The 17894-nt window shown below is 42.1% G+C and overlaps 1 protein-coding gene across 1 annotated transcript; it reads right to left on the bottom strand.

Annotated features, from left to right (window-relative positions):
- Positions 1-277: 277 nt before the first annotated feature.
- Positions 278-13423, bottom strand: atp5fa1 (ATP synthase F1 subunit alpha). Its single transcript, XM_061927298.2, has 11 exons — positions 13267-13423; positions 8406-8481; positions 8157-8326; positions 7879-8052; positions 7635-7801; positions 3611-3911; positions 3302-3526; positions 1062-1169; positions 841-985; positions 619-769; positions 278-495 (listed from the first exon to the last, which is right to left on the bottom strand). The coding sequence occupies exons 1-11, from the start codon at positions 13324-13326 to the stop codon at positions 417-419; spliced, it is 1656 nt and encodes a 551-aa protein (XP_061783282.1). The 5' UTR covers positions 13327-13423; the 3' UTR covers positions 278-416.
- Between the last annotated feature and the right edge of the window lie 4471 nt (positions 13424-17894).

Here is a 17894-nt window from a genome sequence, read left to right as displayed (position 1 = left end):
TTAAATGGGTGGATTTGGGGATTTTAGGTGGAGATTGTTTGCCTGACACTGGTTGCTAAAGTATCACCTTGAACTTTTGTTAACCCATCCATTTTCTACTGCTTGTCCCTCTCTGGGTCACGGGGGTGTCTTTAGCCTATCCCAGCTGCATTCGGGCAGAAGGCGGGGTACACCCCAGACAAGTCGCCACCTCATCGCACGGCCAACACAGACAGACTAATTAGAGCAGTGACTATCATTTCTTGGTATGTGTGTTTATGAATGAAAATCAGCCATGCAACGAGCTGGAATACTTTATTCTCGGCAAAGAGATTTCTGTACATCACGGATCGGGTGCCACTTGGAGGTTTCGTAGAAAGTACAACTGACGAAGCACTATGTAAATCACAGAAGACGACCGAAACAAACTGAAAATGTTACTCAAAGCTGGAGAGGAAGTTTAACACAACCTCCTTGAGCTTAGCATCTGAGGCCTCTGAGATTTGGCCGTCAGCCCTGTGGAGAGCAAGAAGAGTTTAGTTATAAAATTACAAAAAAAATACTGCCCTGTCAATCAAAATTGATAAAGGCGGAATATTTGTTGCAGGTGTCCTTAATGAAGTGTCCCATGAAACTTACCTGATAGCAGCCAGCAGGTCTTGCTGCTGACTCAAGATGTGCTGCAAGAAAGCCTTCTCGAACCTGGTGATCTTGCTGGGCTCCATTTTGTCCAAATATCCCCTCACGCCAGCGTAGATGACTGTGACCTGCTCTTCGATGGCCATGGGAGCTGGAAAACAGCAGTGATGTTGGTATTTAAAAAAACAATCTAGCTGTAGTTTCTGATAGCAAAATACTTACAGTATTGGCCCTGCTTCAGGAGCTCAGTGAGACGGACACCGCGGTTCAGCAGCTGCTGCGTGGCTGCGTCCAGGTCGGAACCAAACTGAGCAAAGGCGGCCACCTCACGGTACTGGGCCAGCTCCAGCTTCATGGTACCGGCCACCTAATGGGGGTTATTGTCAGTAACGGCTGTAAAAAAATCTCTCTTTAGCAAAAAAAATAAAATAAGTGGCATGAACCTGCTTCATGGCCCTGGTCTGGGCAGCTGATCCGACACGTGACACGGACAGACCAACGTTGATGGCGGGGCGGATGCCCTTGTAGAAAAGCTCGGTCTCCAAGAAGATCTGAGGGAGAATCCTATCATTTAGTGTTGAACGCAGCATTTTTCAAGCATAGAAAACATTGTAAAGCCTCACGTAGGCCTACTCTGTGGCCAGCATAGCTAGCTTGGACTCTAAGCAGCCGGCTAGCCACAGTGCATCGGAAAGCGTGAACAAGTCGGTGAGTGTGGGTTGCACTCGGCCTGCTAGTGTGCTTAGCTCTAAGCAGCCAGCTAACTAAGGTGCGCCAGAAAGCGGCCGAGTTAGCGGTTTTATACGGCAATCTGGAAAAAAAGTATCACTTTGGCTAGAAAAATAGCGGAATTCTGCTAAATAACGGACATCTGGGGTGCCTGTATATCAAGACAAAAACACAGAATGACAATGTAACAATATCAATTGAATATTGAAATTACTTTCCTACTGTTGGCTCTGATTTAAATGCTTGCCCTTAAAGTCCTGTGTTCAGGGACTTATTTCCTGAGTTTATAAATAAAACATTTTGATGATAAAAATTATTGATACAACCACGGTACTATCGAGTGTGTATTGATTCTATACTTGTAAGGGTGTAATGGTACGTGTATTTGCATTGAACCGTTTCGGTACGGGGGGTTCGGTTCGGAACGGAGGTGCACCGAACAAGTTTCCACACTGACGTAACATTATCAGGTATTTTGAAGGCGAGTTGCTCCCTCCTCTAGTTTCCGGTAGTCTCCGCGCGACAGTCAGACGCTCACTCGTTTACACACGAGACGGATTTATGTGTTTTAGCGCTCCAAGTTTGTTGTTTCTTCCCACAAAGTGCCTTGGAAGCATTGTCTAAGTCCTGTGTCTGTTTTATGAGTAACATGAAGACGTTGTGTGCGCGTGTAAATGTAGAAATAGTATTGTGCGACGATAGCTTATTGCTTCTTTGCTGCTAGCTCACTCCTCTAAGGGAGGGTGCAATGTTTGTGTCTCTCCTCCTCAGTATATAATGTATACTATCCTGTGTTGTTTGCAACCATTCCATATGTAAATCTTATTTATGTGTGGCTTTGAGTGTTACATGGGCTATGTACGGCTATTTACATAACTTTATGAGCACTGTTTACATGCTATTGTATGGGCTGTGTGTGTATGACTTAGTAGTATTTGACATATTTTGTGTCTCTTTATACAGTTTTACAAATAAATAAAGAAGAGAAGATAACAAAAACAAAAGGGAAACAACATCCATCACACACAGAGCTATTTTAAAGCAATGTTAAAAGGATAAAGCCATTGTTTACACATTTTGGTAAATAACCAGAAAATGTATATTTTGTGGTTTTCTTACTGTACCAAAAATGAACCGAACCGTGACCTCTAAACCAAGGTACGTACCGAACCGAAATTTTAGTGTACCGTTACACCCTTATATACTTGGTATCGTTACTGTCGATATTTGTATTGATACGCCTTCCTCTGTTGACAGTCAAGAGCTTGAGCTTAGCGGTTTGTAGCATGATTAGCTTATCGTTGTCTTCCAGTAATATTGTTACCGGGTACTTGTAAAAAAAGTAGTTTATTTGCCGCCTTGGATGCAAAGATTGCTGACTTGGGACGGCGTGGCGAAGTTGGTAGAGTGGCCGTGCCAGCAATCGGAGTGTTGCTGGTTACTGGGGTTCAATCCCCACCTTCTACCATCCTAGTCACGTCCGTTGTGTCCTTGGGCAAGACACTTCACCCCTTGCTCCTGATGGCTGCTGGTTAGCGCCTTGCATGGCAGCTCCCGCCATCAGTGTGTGAATGTGTGTGTGTGAATGGGTGAATGTGGTAATACTGTCAAAGCGCTTTGAGTACCTTGAAGGTAGAAAAGCGCTATACAAGTATAACCCATTTATCATTTATCATTTAGAAGCAGTTTTGCACTGTGGAGCGACATTAACCGCTAACAAGGAAGCTACATTGCGTTGAGGACACGTTTGTTAGCTTGTCGCTGTCAAATTTGCGGGACAAAGCTAGAATGTGTCAACATGCATTATCACAATATACTGATTAGATCAAATTTATATCATTTATATTGTGAAACCCTAAACGCAACTGGTCTTTTTCCAGACTTGTTTTTAGGAAAAAAGTCTTACATTGGGGTCAATACGATAATTGAAGTTTCCTCGATGGCCAATAATTACCTGTCCATCTGTAATGGAAATGACGTTGGTTGGAATGTAGGCCGACACGTCACCGGCCTGAGTCTCGATGACTGGGAGAGCAGTAAGGGAGCCACCGCCAAAGTTGTCGTTCATCTTTGCAGCCCTCTCCAGCAGGCGGGAATGCAAGTAGAAGACATCTCCTGGGTAAGCCTCGCGGCCGGGGGGACGACGCAGCAGCAGGGACATCTGACGGTAAGCGACGGCCTAATGGAGAACCGCAGAAATAAAGGGTTACCTTCAAACGCTGAAGGGTGATATCCGCCAAAAGTGACATACAAAAGCACTCACCTGCTTGGAGAGATCATCGTAGATGATGAGGGCGTGCTTGCCGTTGTCTCTGAAGTACTCCCCCATTGAGCAGCCAGAGTAGGGGGCCAGGTACTGCAGGGGGGCGGCGTCAGAGGCCGTGGCTGACACCACAATGGTGTACTTCATAGCGTCGGCGTCAGTCAACCTCTTGACCAGCTGGGCCACGGTGGATCGCTTCTGGCCGATGGCCACGTAGATGCAATACAGCTTCTTCTTCTCATCAGTCCCTTCGTTGAAGCGCTTCTGGTTGATGATGGTGTCAATAGCGATGGCAGTTTTTCTGGTATTATTAAAAAATTCACAAATTAAAAAGGTGTGGAAGTCTCCCTCGTCTTTGCACAAGCATTTTCATGGCGCTAGGATTAATTTCGTGTCAATTTCACATTTGCATCCATCCATCCATCCGTCTTCTACCGCTTGTTCCTGAACATTGATCCTGTGCAGTCTTGCCATGAATACCATTTATTTACCAGTAGAGGGCGTAAGAAACCTAGAAATAACTTAATTTGCTACCTAAAGAGGCTGCATAAAGTCTAATTTGCATAATAGGTCATTATTCATGTGTAAGTAAATTTTATGAATGCTGCAGGAGAAAAAAAGTGAACAAAAAACATGAAAAGCAAAACAAATATGTTTGGAAATACAAATTAACTCGGCTTGTTACGAAGAGTAATATGTGCTTTCATGTTAAGATTCTCCACAGGGGTATAATATTTTAAAATCACTAGATTTGTCTCTAGTCAGCATTTTTGAAAAACAGAATCTAGAGGGGTCTGAATACTTGCCAATCATAACTAAATCAGAAGCATCATACTTTCTGGTCTTCCTTTTCTCTGGTAGACCACATGAGGTGTGTTAACGAGCAGATTTACGTTATTATCTATTGTACAGAGTTGGAATGACAAGCTACATTCGCAGACAGTCCCATTATAATGTCTTTATAAGCAAGTGGGCCTGGGCCGATAAATGTTGCTGAACAATATATTGTCCAATTAATTATTGCAGATAAACGATAGTGTAAACATTATTTTGAGACCAAATAAAGTACTAATTTAATCACAATATAATATACAAATAATGCAAGGAACGCTTTAAAACGCAATAAACTTGTATTTCTCATTAGTATTTTTTAGCATTGCAATAGGTTGTACACCTGATGTCACGTCTGGCGCTAATACGTGAGACTCGAAGTAGTGGGCCAGCGAGCGTCTGTTGTCAAAGCGTTCTGGGCGGCATTTTGCCTTTCTCAAAGAAAAATTCTCTAGGCTTTAATTGCTTTAGGCTGTTAAAATGTTGGAAAAGTTTCTTAAGAGTTCTCGGAAGGTCAAAGGAGTGCAAGATTTTATGAAAGACAACGAGAAAATGGCACACACTCTAGTTGTCCAAAGGAGCAAAGTCGAAGAACACACAAATTTGCAGTGATCACTTCGTTAAAGGTGTGTTTGATATACCATCAATTTTGGACTTTAAACCGCTACTTTTTTCCTACACTTTGAAACCTGCAGCTTATAAAGTTATTAATTATTAATCGTAATTATTATTTTTGCCATAATCATCCAGCTCTAAAACACGGACATAGCAATTTATCGAGCTCATTTTCATTTATCGTTCAATTAATTGACTTATTGTCTATCACAGTGTTTTTCAACCTTTTTTGAGACAAGGCACATTTATTGCATTGAAAAAATGCAGAGGCACACCACCAGCAGAAATCATTAAAAAACAAAACTCAGTTGACAGTAAAAAGTCGTTGTTGCAATTGTTGGATATGACTTTAAAGCTTAACCAAGCATGCATCACTATAGCTCTTGTCTCAAAGTAGGTGTACTGTCACCACCTGTCACATCACACCCTGACTTATTTGGACTTTTTTTTGCTGTTTTCCTGTGTGTAGTGTTTTACTTCTTGTCTTGCGCTCCTATTTTGGTGGCTTTTTCTCTTTTTTTGGTATTTTCCTGTAGCAGTTTCATGTCTTCCTTTGAGCAATATTTCCTGCATCTACTTTGTTTGAGCAATCGAGAATATTTCAGTTGTTTTTATCCTTCTTTGTGGGGACATTGTTGATTGTCATGTCATGTTCGGATGTACCGTATTTTCCGCACTATAAGGCGCACCGGATTATTAGCCGCACCTTCTATGAATTACATATTTCATAATTTTGTCCACCAATAAGCCGCCCCGGACTAAAAGCCGCGCCTACGCTGCGCTAAAGTGAATGTCAAAAAAACGCTGCGCTAAAGTGAATGTCAAAAAAACAGTCAGATAGTTCAGTCAAACTTTAATAATATATTGAAAACCAGCGTTCTAACAACTCTGTCCCAAAATGTACGCAAATGTGCAATCACAAACATAGTAAAATTCAAAATGGTGTAGAGCAATAAATAGCAACATAATGTTGCTCGAACGTTAATATCACAACACACAAAATAAACATAGCGCTCACCTTCTGAAGTTATTCTTCATTCGTAAATCCTTCGAATTCTTCGTCTTCGGTGTCCGAATTGAAAAGTTGCGCAAGCGTGGGATCCAAAAATGGCCGGCTCCGCCTCGTCGAAGTCATCGGATTCAGTGTCGCTGTTGTTGTGCAGCAGTTCTGTGAATCCTGCCTTCCGGAAAGCTCGGACCACAGTTGTGACCGAAACTATCTGCCCAGGCATTTACGATCCACTGGCAGATGTTGGCGTATGTCGACCGGCGCTATCTGCCCGTCTTAGTGAAGGTGTGTTCGCCTTCGGAGCTGTGTGAAAAAAGCCACCCGGCCTCTTCGCGTAAACTTCCCTTAACCACTCGCTCATCTTTTCTTCATCCATCCATCCCTTCGAGTTAGCTTTTATGATGACGCCGGCTGGAAAGGTCTCTTTTGGCAAGGTCTTCCTTTTGAATATCACCCTGGGTGGAAGTTAGCATGGCAAGCTAGAACCACAGTGAAGGATGACTTCTCATTCCCTGTGGTGCGAATATTCACCGTACGTGCTCCCGTTCCACAGTGCGGTTCACAGGAATATCAGTTGCTGTGAAATACGGTAGTAATCCGTGTGCGGATGGAGAGATTGCGTCTTTTTATGAACCGGATCCTTGTCCTTTGTAGGAGCCATTTTGTGGTCTTTACAGATGTAAACAGGAAATGAAACGTACGGTGATATCCGCGCGTTTTTTCTTCTTCTTCCGGGGGCGGGTGAAGCGCTTCCTGTTCTATGGGGGCGGGTGAAGCGCTTCCTGTTCTATGGGGGCGGGTGCTTTCCTTGGCGGTTGCTTGCGTAGAAGAAGAAGCGCTTCCTGTTCTACCGGGAAAAAAGATGGCGGCTGTTTACCGAAGTTGCGAGACCGAAACTTTATGAAAATTAATCGTAATAAAGCGCACCGGGTTATTAGGCGCACTGTCAGCTTTTGAGAAAAATTGTGGTTTTTAGATGCGCCTTATAGTGCGTAAAATACGGTATATTGTCATTGCTACAGTAAGTCTTTGCTGTCGTCCAGCATTCTGTTTTTGTTTTCTTTGTAGCCAGTTCAGTTTTACTTTCATTCTGCATAGCCTTCCCTAAGCTTCAATGCCTTTTCTTAGGGGCACTCATCTTTTGTTTATTTTTGGTTTAAGCATTAGACACCTTTTTACCTGCATGCTGCCTCCCGCTGTTTCCGACATCTACAAAGCAATTAGCTACCTGCTGCCACCTACTGATATGGAAGAGTATTACACGCTCTAGACAGCACCGACACTCAACAACAACACATCATTTGCAGACTATAATTACTGCTTTGCAAAAAATATTTTTAACCCAAATAGGTGAAATGTGATCATCTCCCACGGCACACCAGGCTGTATCTCACAGCAAACTAGTGTGCCATGGCACAGTGGTTGAAAAACACTGGTCTATCAACCCAGACCTATAAACAATGGTAAACATGTAGTGCCAAATGCATTTCTGGCGTTTGAAATGTATCTGTGGCGGGCCGGAACACAACACTGGAAGAATATACACTCAATTAAGGGGAGTCTTCCTACCCAGTCTGCCTGTCGCCAATGATGAGCTCACGCTGTCCACGGCCGATGGGCACCAAACTGTCGACGGCCTTGATGCCAGTCTGCATGGGTTCCCTCACGGAGATACGAGGGATGATGCCAGGGGCTTTCAGACCCACTCGCCTGCGGGTATTGGAGCCAAGGGGACCCTGTCACGGAATTAATGAAAAAAGGCGATTAGGAGTATAGAAGATACTGTAACTCTAAAGCTCATTTGCTTAGTCACCTTTCCGTCAATGGCATTTCCCAAAGCGTCCACAACGCGGCCAAGCAGTTCTTCGCCAACAGGAACATCCACAATAGCGCCAGTCCTCTTGACAATGTCTCCTTCCTTGATCAGCTTATCGTTACCGAACACCACAACGCCAACGTTGTCCGGCTCCAAATTCAGAGACATGCCCTGAAATCCAACAGTTTCAAACAAGTTAGTTCTAAAGTAAAATTAGAACCAATATGCAAAAAGCGGAATCAACAAGGAAGTAATATGCAAATTAACGCATCTACCTTGAGCCCAGAGGAAAACTCCACCATCTCCTCGGCTTGCACGTTCCTGAGACCGTACACTCGAGCGATACCGTCACCAATGGAGAGCACTCGGCCGGTTTCCTCCAATTCAGCGCTGGTGTCCGCTCCCATGATCTTCTCCTCCAGGATGGAAGAAACCTCAGCGGTGCCTGAAATTTTAAAAGCAACCAGTGTTAATTTGGTAATAGGTCTGAAATACATTATTACACCATTTCACCAAATGCCGACCTATTTTCTGCATCCATGGACTGGTGGTGTGGAGGTTCCTGACTCCAACACATGCTGCAGCAACATTTTTGGACACCTTCAAATGCAACAGAACGTTTTACAAATTGGATGTGAAAAAAGTGACTTTAATAACTTTTAAAAAAGCCCTGCTAATAGTTATCGAATAAAGAGCTGCGCCTGAACAATGTATATCTTAAAGTACAAGTAAAGTGGAAAAACAAGTTGAATTTATATTCTTATTTGTGTTTCGTTGTATCCGTTTCAACCATATCCAATTGTATTTACAAACTGCAAAGTATGTGAAAATACCTTCTAAACATCACAAAATGACAAATTCAGTTACCCATTTTGTATATTCCGCTCCGAACGTCTTCTGTAATTTCCATAAACTGACGTCACTGGAGTAACACTTCTGCACTCTGACCATAGCATTAGATCAGTGATACTGGAAGTACGCAGGAATTAGAGAGAGTTGTGCTGTCTATCATTCACAATCCTTATATAAGACATGAACACATGTTTTTTTTAATTTATTCCAAGTAGTAAATAAATACCGGTACATAGAAAGTCAGCTAACAATGTAGTTAATAGGGGCTCTATTTTTCCCACAAAACCAACCAACAATACTCTCTCTACATTAGGGCTGGGCGATGTATCGATATATGCGATATATCGCGGGTTTGTCTCTGTGCGATATAGAAAACGACTATATCGTGATATTCGTGTATACGTTCTCACGCAGTTGCTTTTAGCTGCTGGCATTACACTACAGGCTCTCCTCGCTCTTTCCTGTGTCTCCTTCTCACAGACAGACAAGCGCACCTTCTTACATACGTCACATCATACGTCACATACGTATACGCCCTCACGCAGCAAAGAGGTAGCAGCATGGGTAAAGTTAGCTGTGATGCTAGCGGTGCGAGTGGTAATACGAGAGAGAGAGGGTGCGAATCTGGTAACAAATGAAGGAATAATTAATTCCCCCAAAAAACAGCAGGGTGTCCATCGTCTGGCGGTGGTTTGCCTTCAAGTGTGAATATGTCAAACAGACAACCGTATTTTGTCAAGTGTGGGGAAAAAGTGTTGCTATAAAAAGTAGCATTATTGCTAATATGTAACATCATTTGAAAAGTCACCTGCTAGAGAATGAAGAGTGCTTACTCCGCATGTCAACAACTCCATTCGGTGCCACACGCCCACACCATCAAAATACAGAGGCAAACATTTCCAGATCAACACCGTATGAAAAAAATAGTGATTTTTTTAGTTGTGATTTCCTTCTGTGCATGAAAGTTTTAAAGTAGCATATATTAATGCAGTATGAAGAAAAATGTTTTAATGTAGACACATAGAATCAGTAGAAGTGTTCATTCAAGGCTAAGGCAAAATATTGAGATATATATTGTGTATCACGATATGGCCTTAAAATATCGCGATATTAAAAAAAGGCCATATCGCCCAGCCCTACTCTATATACATATCGTGACCTGGATATTAACCACATATTAGCAAAGTTATTTTAAGCGCTAACCAAAAATACTATTTTTTAGCGGCGGATTGAAAACAGACAGCTAAGTATCCCTCCACTGTTTTACTGTGGGCTGGCCGTGATGTCCTGCTGCTCCCGCATCATCGCGTCTTACCTCGTGAAAGTTATTCGAGATTATAAATCATGCCTCTCATTTGGATATTAAGAGGAATTAGCAATACATCTGGAAGTTGTTCATCTGTGACATCCAATGTATAGCCAGAGATCAATCAATCAAAGTTTATTTATATAGCTCTTAATCACAACTGTCTCAAAGGGCTGCACAAGCCACAACAACGAGATGGAGACAAACACACACAAACGAGGACTGTCTGCAGGGAGACTTTTCTTTTGTTAACCCTTTGTGTGCATCATGAATAATTTTGCATATAAACAGGAAGATATGGACATCATGTCAGTCGTCATCAAAGTAGGAGAAGACATCGTGCAGTAAGCAATTTTCTTTAGTTTAGTTTGTATTTTTTGTTTAGCACTATATAATGCTTAATATTTCACTAAAGCTGGATCTGTTTTAACCTGACTCTCGCCAGACCTTTGTAGTTTGCTGAGCTCAACAAGGGTCTGGGCTCAAAGGCATTGCAAACTCCTTCCAGATAGCAAAAAATAATGAACCAATCAGGATCGCCGGGCGGGATTTCATAGATGTGACGTAGCGCCGAAGGGACTGTTTGATTCAAACAACAATGGCGGCACGGAGCAAGGAGTCGTGTGCTGACATTGATTCTGCTATTGCAACGGTTTTGCGACATCGATCGAACATTAATTATTTAAAAGATGAACAGAGAATGGTTTTGAAGGCTCTTCTTACGACCGGGTTTGGATTTCCCAGCGTCACTTTCAGCAGCGTCACGGGTTGATTTCGATGTGAGTGGTTGAAGTAGCACGTCATTCAAGATAACGGACAAGTGCTTTATCCAATCACATACCATTTTTTTTTTTTTTTACAAGGCCCCGCCTTCTGAAATACATCTCCTATTGAGAACTCCCAGATTCTTGTGTGGAGCTCAGCGAACAACAAGGATCAGGCTAGACTAATGCAACACACTTCTTGTCGGGATCCCCAGCAAGAACATCCAGAAGCTGCAGTACTTACAGAATAGTGCTGCTAAGATCCTGATGAGAGTGCGGAAATATGACCAGATCACACCAATTCTCAAATCCCTTCACTGGCTTCCTGTTCCACTCAGGATTGAATTCAAAGTCTCCCTGCTAACCCACCAGTGCCTCCATGGAAATGCCCCCCTCTACCTCAAAGAACTACTCTTCCCCCAAATCCTCCACACGACACCTCCGCTCCGGACAGGCTAACCTCCTCCAACCTCCGAGGACAAAGCTACGAACAATGGGAGACCGGGCTTTCTGCTCCGCCGCTCCCAGTCTGTGGAACGCTCTCCCTGACCACCTGAGGGCAGCCCAGACTGTGGATGCTTTTAAAAAAGGCTTAAAAGCCCTTCTTTTTAAAAAAGCCTTTCTTTTTTTTTTTTTTTTAGATATATGCATACTAGTTATAGCTATTTGGCTATTCTAGTTTGTATATTTATTTATTTATTATCTTTTTATTTATTTATTTTTAATACACTGTAGCACTTTGAGATTGTTTACTCAATATAAAGTGCTTTTTACAAATAAAATCTATTATTATTATTAATATCTGGCGAGAGTCAGGTTAGATCTGTTTCGCAGAGCTTCTAAAACTTGTAGCTCCTCCTCCTTATATTTTGGATCAACAGGATAAGTTTCTGGTTCATACTTTTGCCCAATGTGATCAATGTTGGCTCTAACAAAGTCTGCATGATTAGCATTGTTGTTGTTGATGGAAGAGATCTGTGGTTCCTACCTCTACGTCACGCAAAGACGTGTCTGGATAACTCATTTTCTCTCAAAATCGCTGGGGAATCTCAGTGAAATTGATACTATTTTGAACATATATATTTACTCACAAAAGTAAATATTTAGGTGCTATGCAACATCCATCCAGCCATCCAACTTCTTCCGCTTATCCTAGGTCGGGTCGCGGGGGCAGCAGCCTAAGCAGGGAAGCCCAGACTTTCCTCTCCCCAGCCACTTCGTCCAGCTCTTCCCAGGGGATCATGAGGCGTTCCCAGGCCAGCCGGGAGACATAGTCTACCCAACGTGTCCTGGGTTTCCACGTGGCCTCCTACCGGTCGGACGTGCCCTAAACACCTCCCTAGGGAGGCGTTCGGGTGGCATCCTGACCAGATGCCCGAACCACCTCATTTGGCTCCTCTCGATGTGGAGGAGCAGCGGCTTTACTTTGAGTTCCCCCCGGATGACAGAGCTTCTCACCCTATCTCTAAGGGAGAGCCCCGCCACCCGGTGGAAGAAACTCATTTCGGCCGCTTGTACCCGTGATCTTGTCCTTTCGGTCATAACCCAAAGCTCATGACTATAGGTGAGGATGGGAACGTAGATCGACCGGTAAATTGAGAGCTTTGCCTTCCGGCTCAGCTCCTTCTTCACCACAACGAATCGATACAGCGTCCGCATTACTGAAGATGCCGCACCGACCCGCCTGTCGATCTCACGATCCACTCTTCCCTCACTCGTGAACAAGACTCCGAGGTACTTGAACTCCTCCACTTGGGGCAGGGTCTCCTCTCAAACCCGGAGATGGCACTCCACCCTTTTTCCGGGGTGGAGGTGCTGATTCTCATCCCAGTCGCTTCACACTCGGCTGCGAACCGATCCTGTGAGAGCTGAAGATCCTGGCCAGATGAAGCCATCAGGACAACATCATCTGCAAAAAGCAGAGACCTAATCCTGCAGCCACCAAACCAGATCCCCTCAACTGCGCCTAGAAATTCTGTTAAAAGTTATGAACAGAATCGTGACAAAGGATAGCCTTGGCGGAGTCCAACCCTCACTGGAAACATTTATATGATAATATCTTCAATATAGAGGCAACTTGTTTCTCCACTCTACTGGTACTATAAATTGAGTATGCAAACAATAAATATGATTAACCAAAATAGCAGTATAATTTCACAACATGCTAACAAACGTGACCTTCAGTGCGAGATTCCATTGGCCACAAGCTAATGTAAGACCATTGGCAATCCTAGTTTAGACAGATAGCACATATACATGAAATTATAAATAATTATATACAGTGTAACTTCTTGTCAAAAATGCATGTTAGCTTGTAGCTAAGTAGTGACAGGCCCAGTCAGTGTGCTCCCTATGCTAGCACGTCCGCATGTACACCTCCGCCACGGTTTTTCGCGCTTAAGCCCTACTTTCCGGTGCAAACATTAATCAAAAGAGAACATAATTCAGGGGGTATTTGCTTACATAGCCGGCCCGTCGAGGCAGAGAGCGGGCCAGGGCCGCTGCGACGCGTACTGACAGCATGTTGGAGTCCTGGGGTGACCGTTCTGCTCTCGGAGCGGAGAGAGAAGGATGGCGGATGTAGACGCCAAATTGAAGAAAGGTCACAGTAACCCGGATGTACTTTCTTCTTCTTCTTTTGTTTTTTTTTATGGCGGTTGGCAAGCAACCTTGTGGTGTGCATTACCGCCACCTACTGTAATGGAGGTTGGATCGAGGTGGATCCCTACTCTATATTCTTTTATTTAACCCAGTATTTTTTAAATATGTGCATATTGCTTTATAACCTATGTGTTCTGAGTGCATTCCTAATATATCTTCCACTGCTAACCTAATATTCTCTTTCGCTAACTTACTTTCCAGTATTTCCCTTTCTCTATTATATTTCCTACAATGTATTAAAACATGTCCTACACTTTCTAGCTGTTGGCAAGAATCACACAGTCCTGTAGTATGTTTCCCTATCAATTTTAATGAACTATTTAGATATGTATGTCCTAATCTCATTCTAGTAATAATGTCTTCTTCCTTCCTATTTCTATTGCCTCCTCTCATTACACCTACTCTCCTCTGGACTTTGTAATACTCTCTACCTGTTGTTTCCTTATTCCAATTATCCTGCCACTTTTTATTGTGTTCCATCTTAATTATGTTCTTCACTTCCTCTTTACTGTGCTTAATCTCCATGTTTACTTCTGTTTTAGTAGTTGCTTGTTTTGCGTACTTATCCGCTAATTCGTTCCCCTCAACTCCTACATGAGCAGGAACCCAAAGAAATGTTACCACACCTCCCGCTTTATTTATTCTGTAATTTGCCTGAACTATTTCATAAACTAAATCTTGTCTTGTTTCTGATGCTATGTTTTTTATGCTCATCAATGCACTACTGGAGTCTGAGCACACGACTGCTTTTCTTGCTTTATTTTCTTCTATCCAATGAATTGCCATATAAATTGCTACCAATTCTCCCGTAAAAACAGATAACTTATCACTAATTCTTTTATTTAATACTATGTTTCCTTGTGGGATAACAGCTGCTGCTCCTACCTTATTATTTATAGTTTTTGATGCATCTGTGTACACCATGATGTTGTCTAAAAACGTTTTCTCAATCCATTGTTCTATCTGGTAACTATTTAAATTTCTATTCTTTAGTAATTGCATGTTTACATTTGGGTTTTCATACATCCACGGTGGTATTGCAGGGATTGGTACTGTAGGGCTAACTTTAATATTATCAATTTGAGCTTTATTACATATGTCTCCTATTATCCACCCGAAACTATTCATTTTTTTCTTCTCTTTTTCTTGGCAGTTTAATAACACTTGATGGGTTGGATGTCCTTGCTTGGATCCTTTTAAGTTTGCCCAATAAACTGCTGACAATTGATCTCTCCTCATATCTAAAGGTTTTTCATTCATCTCTACTTGTAATGCTGTAACTGGGGTTGACTTTGTAGCTCCACAACATAACCTTAAAGCCTGTGATTGGATCCTGTCTATTTTCCCAAGTAATGTTTTTGAAGCAGATTGATAAATAATGCATCCATAATCACCGGATGTACTTTGAGGGTTTACCGTATTTTTAAAAGCACTACATTTGGGGAAACCTAAATGACTGGCAGTTAATTGGATAGAGAAAATAAAGCAAGGAAAGCAGTCGTGTGCTCGGACTCCAGCAGTGCATTGATTAGTAATAAAAAACATAGCATCAGAAACAAGACAAGATTTAGTTTATGAAACAGTTCCGGCAATCTGCAGAGGTGTGGTAACATTTCTCTGGGTTCCTGCTCATGTAGGAGTTGTGGGCAGAGATAGATACGCAAAACAAGCCACCACTAAAACAGAAGTAAACATGGAGATTTAAGCACAGCAAAGAAGTGAAGAACATAATTAGGATAGAATTGATTGATTGATTGATTGATTAAGACTTTTATTAGTAGATTGCACAGTACAGTACATATTCCGTACAATTGACCACTAATTGGTAACACCCGAATAAGTTTTTCAACTTGTTTAAGTCGGGGTCCACTTCAATCAATTCATGGTACAAATATATACTATCAGCATAATGCAGTCATCACACAAGTTAATCATCAGAGTATATACATTGAATTATTTACATTATTTACAATCCGGGGTGTGGGGTGTGGAGGGGGCGGGGGGGTAGGTTTGGTTGGTATCAGCACTTCGGTCATCAACAATTGCATCATCAGAGAAATGGACATTGAAACAGTGTAGGTCTGACTTGGTAGGATATGTACAGCAAGTAGTGGACATAGAGAGAGAGATCAGAAAGTGTAAGAACAAGTATATACATTTGATTATTTACATTTGATTATTTACAATCCGGGGAGGTGGGATGTGGTGTTAGTCTAGGGTTGCAGTTGCCTGGTGGTGTTCTTTTAGTGCGGTTTTGAAGGAGGATAGAGATGCACTTTCTTTTACACCTGTTGGGAGTGCATTCCATATTGATGTGGCATAGAAGGAGAATGAGTTAAGACCTTTGTCAGATCGGAATCTGGGTTTAACGTGGTTAGTGGAGCTCCCCCTGGTTTGATTGATTGATTGAAACTTTTATTAGTAGATTGCACAGTGAAGTACATATTCCGTACAATTGACCACTAAATGGTAACACCCGAATAAGTTTTTCAACTTGTTTAAGTCAGGGTCCATGATACAGATATATACTATCAAATATATACTAACATCATAATACAGTCATCACACAAGATAATCATCAGAGTACATTGAATTATTTACATTATTTACATTGTGTGGGATATGAAGGGGGGGGGGGGGGTGGTAGGTTTGGTTGGTATCAACACTTCAGTCATCAACAATCAGCATCAACAATTGCATCATCAGAGAAATGGATATTGAAACAGTGTAGGACTGACTTGGTAGGATATGTATAGCAAGTAGTGGACATAGAGAGATAGATCAGAAATTATAAGAAAGAGTGTCTACATTTGATTGTTTGATTGTTTACAGTTGATTATTTACAATCCGAAGAGGTATTATGTGGAAGGGAGGGTGTTAGTTTAGGGTTGTAGTTGCCTGAAGGTGTTCTTTTAGTGCGGTTTTGAAAGAGGATAGAGATGCCCTTTCTTTTACACCTGTTGGGAGTGCATTCCATATTGATGTGGCATAGAAAGAGAATGAGTTAAGACCTTTGTTAGTTCGGAATCTGGGTTTAACGTGGTTAGTGGAGCTCCCCCTGGTGTTGTGGTTATGGCGGTCATTTACGTCAAGAAAGTAGTTTGACATGTACTTCGGTATCAGGGAGGTGTAGCGGACTAGGCTCAGTGCAAGTTGTTTTACTCTGTCCTCCACCCTGAGCCAGCCCACTTTGGAGAAGTGGGTAGGAGTGAGGTGTGATCTGGGGTGGAGGTCTAGATGTAACCTGACTAGCTTGTTCTGGGATGTTTGGAGTCTAGATATGAGGGTTTTGGACGTGCTGGGGTACCAGGAGGTGCATGCGTAATCGAAAAAGGGTTGAACGAGAGTTCCCACTAGAATCCTCATGGTGCCTTTGTTGACCAGAGAGGAGATTCTATAGACAAATCTCGTTCGTTGGTTGACCTTTTTGATTACCTTGGTTGCCATTTTATCACATGAAATAATAGCCTCTAGAATGGAAACTAGGTAGGTGACTTCATCTTTCCTGGTGATAACAATGTCACCCACTTTTTTAGTGAAGTCATTGACTTTCTTAAGGTTGATGTGGGACCCAAACAGGATGGATTCCGTTTTACCCAAGTGTATGGATAGCTTGTTGTCAGTGAGCCAGGTGCAAGTTCTACAGTTTATGAAATAGTTCAGGCAATCTGCAGAATAAATAAAGCGGGAGGTGTGGTAACATTTCTCTGGGTTCCTGATCATGTAGGCGTTGTGGGCAACGAGTTAGCAGATAGATACGCAAAACAAGCAACCACTAAAACAGAAGTAAACATGGAGATTAAGCACAGTAAAGAAGAAGTGAAGAACATAATTAAGATAGAACACAATAAAAAGTGGCAGGATAGTTGGAATAAGGAAACAAAATGTAGAGAGTATTACAAAGTCCAGAGGAGAGTAGGTGTAGAAATAGGAAGGAAGAAGACATTATTACTATAACAGTGGTTCTTAACCTTGTTGGAGGTACCGAACCCCACCAGTTTCACATGCTTCTTTAGTGAAAAATAATTGTTGTTTTTTTTCAAATTCAAGACAAAGTTATATGTTTTTTGGTAACACTTTAGTATGGGGAACATATTCTAAGTGACAAAGACTTTATTTAGTGTTATTTGGTTAGGGTCAGGGTCAGGGTTAGACCATGCCGAATAAGGCATTAATAAGTACTTAATAATGACTAGTTAAGAGCCAATATGTTACTAATTTGCATGTTAATAAGCAACTAATTAATGGTGAATATGTTCCCCATACTAAAGTGTTACCATGTTGTTTTTACTGGTGCACAAAATGAACCGTGCATGAACATCACCTTGTTCAAACAACAAAACCAACACAGTGCATAAACTCACAACAAATTACACACCTGCAATCCAGTCAGCTGTTGCCGTATCCGTAATACGACGATAGGGAGAAGT

This window comes from Nerophis lumbriciformis, linkage group LG32 (genome assembly GCF_033978685.3).
Source record: "Nerophis lumbriciformis linkage group LG32, RoL_Nlum_v2.1, whole genome shotgun sequence".
NCBI lineage: Eukaryota > Metazoa > Chordata > Actinopteri > Syngnathiformes > Syngnathidae > Nerophis > Nerophis lumbriciformis.
Note: the sequence above shows the minus strand (reverse complement) of the source record. Positions and strands in the feature narration are given on the sequence as shown.

Coding starts and splice junctions, on each gene's coding strand:
- atp5fa1 (XM_061927298.2), bottom strand. CDS start 13,326: ATGCTGTCAGTACGCGTCGCAGCGGCCCTGGCCCGCTCTCTGCCTCGA. Junction 8,327..8,405: donor TCCATGGATGCAGAAAATAG/GTCGGCATTTGG, acceptor TTAAAATTTCAG/GCACCGCTGAGGTTTCTTCC. Junction 3,527..3,610: donor ACGATGATCTCTCCAAGCAG/GTGAGTGCTTTT, acceptor GTTCTCCATTAG/GCCGTCGCTTACCGTCAGAT.